General features: G+C 33.4%; 1 protein-coding gene across 11 annotated transcripts in view; it reads right to left on the bottom strand.

The window, feature by feature from the left end:
• arhgap20b (Rho GTPase activating protein 20b) overlaps window positions 1-13885 on the bottom strand; it is a 93106-nt gene that overhangs the window by 39588 nt on the left and 39633 nt on the right. For 7 of the 11 annotated variants that reach the window (XM_073952103.1, XM_073952104.1, XM_073952105.1 and 4 more), the window contains 6 exons: window positions 12318-12455; window positions 12085-12231; window positions 2444-2485; window positions 2188-2278; window positions 1942-2019; window positions 1554-1620 (listed from right to left, as the gene is read on the bottom strand). In XM_073952103.1, coding sequence (XP_073808204.1) covers window positions 1554-1620; window positions 1942-2019; window positions 2188-2278; window positions 2444-2485; window positions 12085-12231; window positions 12318-12455 — 563 coding nt within the window. The remainder of the gene's footprint in view (window positions 1-1553; window positions 1621-1941; window positions 2020-2187; window positions 2279-2443; window positions 2486-12084; window positions 12232-12317; window positions 12456-13885) is intronic. The other 4 variants (XM_073952108.1, XM_073952110.1, XM_073952111.1 and 1 more) reach the window with 1 other exon arrangement.

Raw genomic sequence — 13885 nt, 5'->3', positions numbered from 1 at the left:
TGTTCTCCCTGCCTTTGCGTGGGTTTCCTCCGGGTGCTCCGGTTTCCCCCACAGTCCAAAGACATGCGGTACAGCTGAATTGGGTAAGCTAAATTGTCAGTAGTGTATGAGTGTGTGTGTATGTTTCCCAGAGATGGGTTGCGGCTGGAAGGACATCCGCTGCGTAAAAATTTGCTGGATAAGTTGGATAAGTTGGATAGTTGTGACCAACTAGTACGACAATATGTAATATGAGGAAAAAAAATCAGCTTTTAGTTTTTTCATGTTTTTTTAATGTTTTTGTTCATCAAGGTGGTGTTTATTAAATGTTAATAAAAACAGTTAAATGGTTAAATATTTATTACAAATTTAAATAACTGCTTTTTCATTGTATGTAGTTTTAAATGAAATCATTACTCCAGTCATTATTGCATTTTTGCTACTGTATTACCATTAACAACAACAACAACAACAACAACAACAACAACAATAATAATAATAATAATAATAATAATAAACAGAATGATTTCTGAAGAATAATGTGACAAAGGATGAAGCTAAAAATTCATCATTGAAATCACTGGAATAAATTATTAAATTAAATTAAATCAGTTATTTTGTAGTGCACTAACATTTCTCAATTTTACAATTTGTACTGTATTTTTTGATTGAGTAAATGCAGCCTCGGTGAGCAGAAGCTAATTTTAAATTTTAAATTTTAAATTTTAAATCTTCAACCAAAAACCATACTGACACCATGCATTTTTTAAAGTTGGAAAAGGTTAGATGCTCTGGAAAAACTTTTTTTTTTAAAGTGGCAATGTTTTATAACTTACTTTATCTCTCTTAACATCTTGCCTTTCATTTAATAGATGCACTTTCCTTCCTTTTTAATTTATTTATTTCATAGTAATACATTTTTGTTTGTTTTTAACTATTATTCTTTTATACTGTTTAATTGTAAACATTTACTTTCAAAATTGACAATGTGTCTGAACATTGGATTGTGATTGTTGAATGTATTCAGTTGGTTGTAATTTACTCGTTTCCATTTTCCCCCTTAATTATCATCATTAATAATTTTTAGTTTTTTTTCCCTTTTTTTACTCTTCTTCTTTTTTTCTTATTTTTTGTAAAAACAACAACAACAAAGCTAATGATATGAAACTATTTGTACTGAAATGGCATTTATTTTTTTCGCAATGAAAAATTGAAACATAAAAATCCTACTGACCCCAAACTTTTGACCAGTAGTGTATATAATATGTTTAACACAGCTAAAGTTTGCATGTTTGCCTCTGATTATACTCTCAAAGATTTAATAAACACAGATAAAACATGGCCATTAAGCAATAAAACTGTGTGGGTTATTAAACTGAGATTGAAATCTTACACAATTAATCAAACAGCGCTATCTACATACCCATCTAAATTCGGGGAAATATTTGGCCTACTAAGCATGACTAAGCATGACATAATCTCCCAAAACACTCTTTATAGAGACTCACTCATTTTATAGTGTGGGTTAGGCTCACATTTGAATATTTATAAGTAAATGTACGTGTATGTGTTACCAATGAGGGGGTATGTTTCCTCTTCTTTTTCATAATTCACACACAGCTGGTAGTTCGAGACCTCACCCTGCACATAGGAAGTGGTCATTATGTTTTGGAAAGAGACAGGAAACAGGAAGTGGCTATTATCAAACACAGGAAATGCCAGTGGACAAACTTGGCACAATGTAGAGTTACTGGTCATCAGAGAGCAACAGAAAGGCATCCACAACATTACATGCGCTGGTAGTCATATCCACCAAAATACTTCACTAATACAACTTACAGGTGCAATAAAAAGTGCGTGAGCCTCTCTCTTTTGGACCAGATGTTTGTGATCGACGGTGCTTTAAAAAGACTAATGTATCATGCACTGCGCTCATGACAAAGGCTGAGCGGCACCACTTACTAGTAGTTTGCACTGCTGTATGATGTACTGAACCACATTTTCAGCAGTTGTGCTCACATCCACAGCCACAGCAACAGTCTTCACATCCAGTAACATGAAAACAAACAACAACATTAACCATCAACTCACGGAAAAGCTTCAGGCTTAAGTACAAGTAAGCTGCTTTTATAAACAAAGACTTGAATTAAGCTTCCCGAAGGCCGGGTGTGGCTCGGGTCCAAATTAGACCAACAGGCACTTGCGTACAGCTGAACTGTTGTCATCAGGCTGGCATATTAGCAGGACATAGAGAAGAATAGCATTTGGCAGGATTCCTTGTCTAGCGTTGCAGGTGTGCCTGAAGAATGAGATATTTCAAACAAACAGCAACAAATGAGAAAGTTACACAAACACAAAAGGAGTCAAACAATATCACAATATGCAGTATCACAGAAGGAATGCTTCCGATTTAAACAGAGTATTTATGATATGTGTGTGAGTCTTTAAATAGTTTTTTCCTTACCAATGAAGAGCACGTAACCACTTCTCTTTTGTTTCTGATGAGCTTAAGTTTAAAAGCACAAGCAGAGAGAGAGATAAAGAGAAAATGTTAGGGTAACACTATAATAACACCATAAATCATCTATCAAGCATTAGCAAATAGTTAAATCATTACCTGTTAAGCATTAACTCCACATTAATTGACGTAAGGAAGCAGTTTATAAATACAGATATCAATGCTGTATTTTTGACTTGTACGCACACTTGTAATGTAATTAATGATTTTATTTTCATACTTTATTACTTAATATATGTTCATTACTAAATTTAGAATTGCATTATTTACAAACCATTGGTATTTAAGAGTAGTTGGTGGCTTTTAGAATCATTTAGAAAGTGTAAGTAAATGATTAATAAACTATTGAAATCACTATTTGTATATTTTATTCTTCAGGCATATAGTGATGGTTACTCTGTATGTTATTAAATGCTTTATTAACTCAACTTTATGCAATTTTGTGACATAATCTAAAGTAAGGACTCTTTATGCTTTATAAATCCCTTATAAGTGACAATTAAAGGGTTAGTAAACAATAAATCTTATTTAAAATTTCTTATCTAAAAAAATTAAATTACTGTAAAGTTCAAACATTGCTGAATAACAGGAGTGTCGAAATAAAATTGGAAATAAACACAATTAAATAGAAAAGGATAAAACAACAATATAATAATTGAATATATTACGATACAACATTTTAAAGTAATTTAGCGAAGTTTAAATTGCATTTATTTTATTTAAGGCAAGATAGCAAAGATTTATTTTTTCCATTGATAGAGTTTCATTTGTGTATCTTCAAATAAATAATAAACGAATAATGTAGTTTGTGTTCTTTTCCCTGTTTAGAATTTAACTGAGCCTTTATTTGTTATTTATAAGCGTCTTCACTTTAGCTTAGGTCACAAAACTGGATAAGTTGAGTTAATAAATCATTTATTAACATACAAATTAATTATTACTATGTGCCTGAATAATACGGTATTCATTAATTCATTTATTCATTAATTTATTTTCTTGTCAGCTTCAACTTGTTCAACTTCAACTTTCATTTTCAACTGGCCCAGACTCGAACCAGCAACCCAGTGACCTTCTTGCTGTGAGGCGACAGCACTACCTACTACGCCAATGATGCCAATGATACAATAAATGTTAATTTGAATAATTTATTAATCATTTACTAACTTATTCTGGATGATCTTAAAATAGCACCAACTATTCTTAAATACCTAGTTTGTAAATAATGCAATATTAAATGAATCAATGAAAGAAAATTCACTAACAAAGTATGAAAGCACAATTATTAACCCCATTATAAATGTGCTTACTAGTCAAGAATAGAGCATTTTAGCTGTATTTACAAACTGCTTATGATTATAATGTCTAATACTGTAGATATATTGAATTGACTATTTGCTAATGCTTAATAAATGATCCATAGTGTGTAATTATACAGTACTACCAATGTAAGTTTTAGTTTCAGTTTTTCATTTATAAAGTCTTCAACTTTTAAACACTATTAAGATTTCTAGACAGATGCATTTTAAAGGAATACTTCACCAAAAATGTCAATGGTCCCCTAGTTTACTCTTACAGTTTTTCCCAATTGTTTACACACATTTTCTGAAAGCATGCTTCATATTGTCAGAACTTTACACACAAATCATAAAACATGCACACATTGGACAAATCTCAAATTCTCCAGCAAAATGAAACTTTACATTCAAAACTACTGTATGTCATTTCTTCTCAAAATTGTATTTTGTTCATTGCATGAATAGACATTTATAAGAACCAGTTGATGACTGATGTGCTTAACGTAAAACACTATGACCACTTCTTTTCCATTTATCATAATGACTTACTGTAAGCCTTTTTTGTTGTGTTACACTTACTACAGACAGTACATATGCCCATATAAAAGTGCACTGTAAAATATTTCAGAATATTGCTTTTATACAAAACACACAAAAAACAGACAATCTACACAGTGTTCATCCCAACCAACAAAAAGTTGCACATAAATAATGTGGTCTACATATACCATCAACAGAAGTATTTACAGAATACAATAACAGTAAAATAATAATAATAATAATAATAATAATAATAATAATAATAATAATAATAATAATAATAATAATAATAATAATAATAATAATAACAACAGCTATGTTGCATCCTCTCTTCTGTTTTGGTCTGGCCACAGCAGCTCATCCACATCACAAGCAATGTTTGCCCTGGCCAAGCAGCGGGGGAAATGTCGCCTAGCATGGCGAATCCAGCCATGAAAAGCATCAACTGCTATATCTCCACATGCATCTTCAATAGCTTGGAGAAGGGGGATTTTGGTCATACACGTTCCACATAGTCAACCAAAGTGGCTTTTGATCAGAGATTCCTCAAATCACTGATTTCTGGTACAGTAGCTGCCAAATGCACAATTTTTTTGATTTTACAAAGATGTGGTTACACAAAATATTCAAATCTTCTTTACAATAAACAGATGGATTCACCCTTTGACCACATCATGGTTGCAGCCAGCCAAAGCCCTTCCAGACAAAACGCCCCTCTCCCCACCCCAGTGATGTTCATGGTACATACCATCTTACAAATAACATTTCAGTCAAACAAAATACTGACATATAATATATACATGAATATAAATACATATAAATACGGTATAATACAGCCAGAAAATCACACAAAAAAAAAAATGTAAGACAGAGTAGCGCCTAAGTCACTGGGGATCAAAAATTCAAGTTATAGCACATTAATTTCTGCCATTTTAAGGTTTTTCTGTCAGTTTCCATGACTCTAAGCTTATTCATTCTAGCTGTAGAAAGCTCTAACGTTATTATGCCATGAAACTGAAGTAATCAATACAGACCAAATGCGCATTTCTATATCATGCATTATATGTCAAGTCAGAAGTCAGCCAAGAAGTTGTCAAGAATGTGCATTCACAATTTAATATTAAGAAATATTTTTTATTACAAAGACACATCTATGCGCTTTATAAGGCATCCGTTAACCCACTCGCATCATGAATAAGTTTACAATATACAGTTGAAGTCAGAATTATTAAATCCCCTGAATTATTAGCTGCCCTGTTTATTTTTTCCCTGATTTCTGTTTAACGGAGAGAAGATTTTTTTCAACACATTTCTGAACATAATAGTTTTAATATCTCATTTCTAATAACTGATTTATTTTATCTTTGCCATTATGATAGTACATATTATTTTACTACATATTTTTCAAGAGACTTCTATACAGTACATGCAGCTTAAAGTGACATTTTAAGGTTTCTAGGTTAATTTGGTTAACTAGGCAAGTTAGGATAATTAGGCAAGTTATTGTATAATGATGGTTTGTTCTGCAGACTAGAGGTGGGCGATATGACCTAAAATTAATATCGCGGGGGGCGAAACAGTGGCGCAGTAGGTAGTGCTCGCCTCACAGCAAGAAGGTCGCTGGGTCGCTAGTTCGAGCCTCGGCTCAGTTGGTGTTTCTGTGTGGAGTTTGCATGTTCTCCCTGCCTTGTGGGTTTTCTCTGGGTGCTCCGGTTTCCCCCACAGTCCAAAAACATGCGGTACAGGTGAATTGGGTAGGCTAAATTGTCCATAGTGTGTGAGTGTGTGTATGTATGAGTGTGTGGATGTTTCCCCAAGATGGGTTGTGGCTGGAAGGGCATCCGCTGTGTAAAAACTTGCTGGATAAGTTGGCGGTTCATTCCGCTGTGGCGACCCCGGATTAATAAAGGGACTAAGCCGACAAGAAAATCAATGAACGAATGAATAAAAATAATAATAATAAAGGAGCAGATGAGGGCGATCATGACATGTGGTGAACATTGATCCGCCAGCTGAGTCCAATTAAGAGTTTTTGGAGAAGGCGTCCGAATCTCAATGCGTTGCATTCACTGCGTGTTCAGCGCAAATGTTCGCTAAATGTAGAATCTAATACTGTATACCTCATCGCTAAGGAAGCTCGTCTTTACTAAGTTTACACTGAAACTGCAGCTCATAACAAAGAGCGGTATTCACTGGTGTTCATCGCGAGAATCCTCCTCTGCATGCTCATATATTGGTTTGGCTGACTCACCTGCTTTCCACAAACACCGAAAAATTAAGATCAGCTCATAGCGAGACTGAGCATTTAAAATGACACAACCCGAAAACAAAACCTTTAAAGAGTAGAGTATAAAGACTACACTGTAAAAATCCATTATTTTACTTTTTATTCCGGCAGCTGGGGTGCTGAAAAAAAGCATAAATGATCAGCCATTAAGTTACAGACTCATCCATAAAACAGACAGTAAATAACAGAAATTTACCAGAAATTTAAACTTAACAAAATTTATTAATTTAACTTCTGTTATTTTATGTTTTTATGGGTTACTCTATGTTCGGCTGCCAGAAAAAAACATAAATAATGGATTTCTGATACAGTCTATATAGTATTTAATACTAAAGAGCACATAGATAAAACTTTTCAATAAACAAAACAAAAAAAAAAGAACAAAAAAAGACCAGACCAGACTGGCAAGGACAAAACCTAAAGACACTTTTCTGAATACCAGGGCAGAAAGCAACACTCTTCTCATACAATCTTAAAAGCAGGTTTGAGCCTGCATGAACCTGTGCTTGTTGTTTATTATTTTCTTTTGAAAGCAAGTGAATCTGCCATAAAACATAAGTGCAGCCTTTTTATCCTTCACCTCAGCTGGCTTTTCCAGCACCCTGTAAGTGCATTATATCTTCAAAGCACTTCATAATATCACTCAATAATATATAAATTTATTTATTTATTTATTTATTTATTTGTTCAGATCTTTTTATTACATTTTGCTCAATAAAACTTTAAAAAGATTTAAACAGTATCAGTGTGTGTGTGTGTGTGTGTTTGTGTGGTGTGTGATTAGCTACTTCACATCTATTAAAGAATTTATAGTTGGTGAAAATTTAGCTAATCTTGCTTTTGTCCAATGTAGGCAATAGACAACATTAAACTGAATAATTGTTTATCACAGACAAATTGAAGTTGAGTGAATCTTATTTATAATGTCTTGCCAAATTTCCTATCAGAAAATTAGCTCAAGTTCAATTTTCCGTAGCTGTTTTGACTTTGTTAATGAAATTAGTTTAAATAATAAAGAGTAAATCACACCTACAGTATATATTACCTTTGAGAACTGGGTTGGTTTTTAAACTGGTGTCTTATTTATTAATTTATATACTTATTACTTATTTTCTTGCATGCACAGTTATAAGCCAGTATAATAAATATCAGATACATAAAATATATACTATATATAGAGTTAAAACCAGAAGTTTACATTTACTCTAAAAAAAAAAAAGAAAGATAACCATTTTTTTTTTTAAATGTCTGGTGTTAAATCATACTAAACGCTTACTATTTTAGGTCTGTTAGGATTACCTAAATGATTTACATTTTCTAAATGCCAGAATAATGAGAACAATTTTTTTGGAGAATTTTTTTATTGATTTCTAGACAGTCAAAAGTTTACATACATTTCCTTGGTATTTTTTAGCTTTTCTTTTAAATTGGTCAAATTTTTAGGGTATCCTTCCTCAAGCTTCTCACAATAGTTTAAAGGATTTTTGGCCCATTAAACCAGACAGAACTGGTGTAACTGAGCCAGATTTGTAGGCTGTCTTGCTCACACAAGCTTTCTCCATCTTTGCCCACAAATTTTCATGGGATTGAGATCAGGGCTTTGTGATGGCCACTCCAAAACATTCGCTCTGTTGTCCTTAAAGCACATTTTAACTAATTTAGCAGTATGCTTAGGGACATGGTCTGTTTGGAAGACCCATTTGTGACCAAGTTTTAATTTACTGGCTGATGTCTTGATGTAGCTTCAGTATTCAATCTTAGTTCCATCAAACCACAGTCCCAGTGTAATGGAGCAAATTGTAATCTGGCTTTTTTTTTGTTAATTCTGGGTTGTTGATTTTCCCATGTTGTCACATAAGGAAGCAGTGTGCTTGAGATTTTCCTTAAATACTAATCTACAGTTGTGCCTCCAATTAGCTCAATGTCAATTAGCCAATCAGAAACTTCCAAAACCTTGACACCATCCTTTTCAGAGGCATAATAATCTCTTGTATGTAAACTTTTGACTTTCAAGAAAAGTTATAACAATTTCTCAAAAAACATCTCCCGTTATTCTGCTATTAAGCATAACAGAAAAATATGATAATCCTAACTTACCGAAAAGAGAAAAAGTTTAGTCACATTAACATCTGACTTTTTTTAAATGGTTATGTGCCTTTTTATACGGTGTATGTAAACTTTCAACACTGTATAAACTTTTAACTGTACATACAACTGTATTTCAACTGTATGCGCAACATAAATAATGTAATATTTGGTTCAGGTATAATTTCCTAAAGATATGTTTGTACTTCTTTTAATAAAATGTTAATAATTCAAACACCACAAGAAGTTTGAATAGCTATTTCAACTAAATGCTATGCTTTATTAGGACTTTAACAGATACCTTGAGGGCAAAGAATAATATCTCACAGTATGTATTTGTGCATCCTATTGTGGATTCTGAATTTAAAAAATCCTTTCGTGCCCTTTTAAAGCACCTGGATTTCTAAATGAAGAGCATGTGAAATCAATTTGTGCATTTGTGAATGGATGTGCAAATTCCAATGGGAAATGAACATGTTTTGCTCTACTCACTCTAAAGGGCAGAGCTTTCAAAACAGGCACTAATAAACAAGCTAGGCATATTTCCCTCAAAATGTACCTAGTAAATGTAGAAATGAATAACAAAGATGTTTCATTATCTGCATCTGAAACACCATAACAATACCAAGTAGCATTTATCATCACATTCTCTTTTTTTAATTAAACAAATCTCTTATTATTGTTAGTGAAGAGGTTGTAATAACACATGCATATTGTGATTAATTAATAAGATATATTGTGTGTGTTCCCTTTTCACTACACTGAAAAAATGATAAGTTAACTCAAACTGTTTGAGGAAGCCAAGTGTGGCAAACCATTTAAGTTTTGAAACAAAATGGTTTGAGTACTGTAAACTTATATACTGTCACATACACATGTGTTGATATCATCAAACTTTTAGAGTATTAGCAACTTGAACATTTTATGTTCAGTTATTAAATCACTATTAGTTCAATTAACTTAAATTAAGTCCAAACAAATATAAAGCTATACTGAAATAGTTTGAATTCCTTCTAGCACAAGAGTTAACTCAAAAAATATAATTAATTAATTCATAACTCATTCGATTAGAGTTCTGCTTAATATAATAAGTTGATTGGTTACTGTAACTCTTTTTCATTGAGTTAAAGTAACTTTTAGGCTAAACAAACTTTTTGCATTTATTGATTTCTACTGTTAGGTTGCACCATCATGCCACCCCATTTTTGCTTTTTAAACTTGCTAAATATTCTGAACAGACAAACATACGAAATGATTTTGGATAGCGAGTCTGAGGAAGGCTTTTGTGAAAAGATTCAGTTGATCACTTTGATTTAAAACCCCTCAAAAAACAGTGCTCCGTTCCCCAAATGCTCTTAAAGGGTGTAAAAAAAGCTTTTGTAATTACATATTCCTTTATGTATTCTAGCCACTCACAAAAGTGAACATGACATTGTAAATTATCCAACTACATTCAGATGCAGATCTCGTATTCAAGAGCAAGAGCAGATAAAAGACACAAACCCTTTCCTTCATTTCCTTAAAAAGTGTTTCATCTGACAAACAAATGCAGATGAGACTTTCAAAACTTTCATCTTACTTTTCCACATTTCCCTCATAATATACTGCTCAAGGGGTGGTCCACTATGATATTATATTTTAAAGTTTAGTTGATGTTGATAGTTTAGCAAAGCCTACGCAAACAAAGTTTGTGGACTACAAAAATACATCAGGGTTAATGAGATCACAAATGCTACAGGTTAAGCGCATTCACGGGGCGTGGCCAGATCATGTTATAGCAAAGAAAGTTAAAATGCCATCGAAATGCTGCTATTTTCACAGAAATTGTTCTTTTTTTATATTTGGCCTTCTAAAGGACACGACACAAAGACAGTGGCGTTTACAGTTTAATTTTAATTACACTGGAGACAATTTAAAAATATATATATAGCTAGTAGTTGACACAGAATTCAGAATCTCTCTCAGTTCAGTGCTGGATTCAACTAAACACTTCAAAGAAGGAGCAGTTCAACCATAATAGATGAAGCTGTGGATTTTAGGCCACAACCTGTGAGTATTTTTATTTGTTCAAATTGATCCATCACATGCGTAGTTTCTAGCGTTAATAGAATGCTCTAGCAAGGACATAAACAAGGATGTAAACAACAGGAAATGCTGTTTGGCACTGCTAACAATTTAGCTACACAAATTTATCTATCCGGCTGTAAACACCCACATTTTTTAATGGCTGTAAACACCCACAATCTTCATCAGCCCTGCAGTGTCTCTTTATGTGGACTGCTTTCTCTGCATTCTAAATCTCAAATAACAAACTCACAAAAGATAAGAGGACGTTTCATATTACTTATACATGATGCTCATGTCCTAAATATGTAAAAGACACTTTTCAGACTTAATTTTACAGAGCAAGCATTTGGTTCAGCTGTGTCCTCTTTATTTTCTGTCTGATCCAGGCTCAAACTGATCCGACTAACAGCTTCTCTGACTGACTGAAGGCTGTTAGAGGCCTGATGCTTTTCCTTGTGGCATGTAGCCATTTTGCGAATCACAGCAAATTATGTTAGCTGACCAATCAGAGGCTGTTGAGAGCAGGTCGTTCGGAGGAACTATGAAATTTGACAGCTGTTTTCATGTTGTATAGAATCAAATTAATATATATATGTAAAATTAACGTGATTTTTTACAAATAAAGCTTAAGCACACATTGCTTTACATTTAAGTACACAACCAAGCTTTAAAAATACACTCTGGACCACCCCTTTAAAAAGAAGAAACTCTGAACTTAACTCAACTTCCTTTTACCACTACATCATTTTCGCACTACGCCATATATAGTTTTGAACACAATATACATTAGAGGAATCAAAAGGTCACTACTTCACTCTGTCTGATATTAAATTACTTACAGCATTCTCAGTGTTGTCAGTCTTATAATTGATGGCAAATTAATTTCCGGGGTTTTGACCTACTCTCAATATACACATGAATATGTCTACTGAAAATGTTATTCTTTTTATTCTTATTTATTATTTTAATCCTGTAATTGGTGGTATATTGTGTGTTCTACCTTGTGTTGGTTTTGACATGTATAACAGTATAACTGCTAAACAGTATAAAAGAAAACATAATTAGCTCTGTGAAGAACAGAGTCGTGCTGAGCTTGGAAGAGTGTGTGTCCATGTATATTTATGCCAGAAAATGTGATCTTTATATGAGAATTTGCTGCCCCTCATCACTGTGTTTTATGATCAAATCAGTAGCAGTGTGGGTGGATCTCAATTCTTTTTCCTCAGCACATCTGAAATTCGTAGAAAAATCTCATGAAAAAACATCAGTCTGGTCTGCTATTTCAGATTTTACAAGAGTTTTTCAAACCCTACCTGAAAGTGACAACATAATTGGTGGTCGGCCAGCCAATCACGAACGAATTCTTGGAGGTGAGCTTCCTGTCTGTAACGCAGTGGATACAGGATGCCAGCCATATGTCTGAGAGACTAACCTGAGCCTTCAGTTTTAGATACAGGGACCTGAAACAAGCAATACACACAATGCACCCTTAGCGAATTCAAACACATGAGAACACATACTCACACTCACTGATACATTTACATACTTAGTTTTGGCGATGATAAGAGAATCTGTGAAAAGCAGCAGAAGTCTCTCTTTTGACTGCAAGCTGCTTGTAAGGTGAGCGTGGGCTTCCATCAACAGTACTGCATCTTGGGATATTTTGCATGGCCCATGGTCATTGCTGTTGAAAAAGTGGGAGGTTAAAATCACAACGCATTGAGGATAACATTCATTCATTTTCATCATATTGAAATGTTTAACAATCAGGGACCTGGCAACTTCAAGGCTCAGCTAATAAGTCTAGGGAATAAAAGAAAAAGACCACTTTAGAATTATGTTGGTTTCTTTGGATATGCCATTAATAGATACATCTTTTGTGTATAAGACTAATTTTTGCTCTAAAAGTACTAATAATGTGTCTTCAGTATTTCACATAAGAATACGAAAATTCAGAAAACGGGCTAATAACTTTGTCTTAAAAATGGCTTTTAAAAAATTCAAAACTGCTTTTATTCTTGCCAAATTAAACAAATAAGACTTTCTCCAGAAGAAAAAATATTGTCAGACATACTGTAAAAAGTTCCTTGCTGTTTTAAACATAATTTGGGAAATATTTAAAAAAGACAAAGAAAATTCAAAGGGGGGCTAGTAATTCTATATATATATATATGAATGTTACAGCAGGCAGAAATGAGAAGGAAGAATAAAGCCCCTTACTTTGATGACATCAACATATATGCAGCCATAGGACATACTGTTACTGCTCTCTCACCATGGTCTGTTGCAAACTTTATCAGCTCTTTTTCGGTCTCTTATACAGTTCATTAACTACAGTGGGTTTCTTAGCCATAACTTTGTTGTAACTTCCATTCAAGTTTAATCAGAACACTGCGCTGGTCATTTCATTAATTCACTGTTTTCATCTTTAACGAATTCATTTTGCTGCCCTGCAACAATTTTAGGCCAAAAAATATCTATATAATCATTATTTTTTGCTCTGTTTTGCCAAAAAAAAAAAAAAGAGGTAATTTAAACTTTTTCAAGTTGGATTTTTTACAGTGTGTGTGTGTGTGACAAGGCCTCATCACATTAAAATTGATGGTTGATGCGACAAAGGGCACAGAGAAGAAACCACATGTTGCTGAAGGAGCTTCTGATTAACATTTTACATTCACTCTGCCATGTAGCTTTATAAGAGGCCCAACTTCTCCCAAACCAAGATATTTACTTCTCCACTTTTGGCTATCTATGTTTCCATCCAAAAACACAAATTAAACTCATGTGCAAAAAACTGGAATATCACATAAAACATATACAGATAAAGCATAAAGTGCGCCCCAAATCGCATACTTATGCACTATTCTACGCCGTTTTACAGTATAAATAGTGTAAGTAGAGTGTTCACACAATACTCCCAAAAAAATAATAAAAATCACACTTTAATTACCCCGGATGATGCACTTATTTAACCGTTAAAATTAAGCGTAGAATGATGGACACTTCATAGCTTTGCTCACATAGTGGAAGGGGCAGAGCTGTCAGGCATTGATGTTGGATTACATGGCTTATTTTGAATCATGAAAGCAAACTTCTCCTATGAGAGTGATAATA

The sequence above is a fragment of the Danio rerio genome, chromosome 5, assembly GCF_049306965.1.
Source record: "Danio rerio strain Tuebingen ecotype United States chromosome 5, GRCz12tu, whole genome shotgun sequence".
Taxonomy (NCBI): Eukaryota; Metazoa; Chordata; class Actinopteri; order Cypriniformes; family Danionidae; genus Danio; species Danio rerio.
This window is presented reverse-complemented; position numbering and strand designations above follow the sequence as displayed.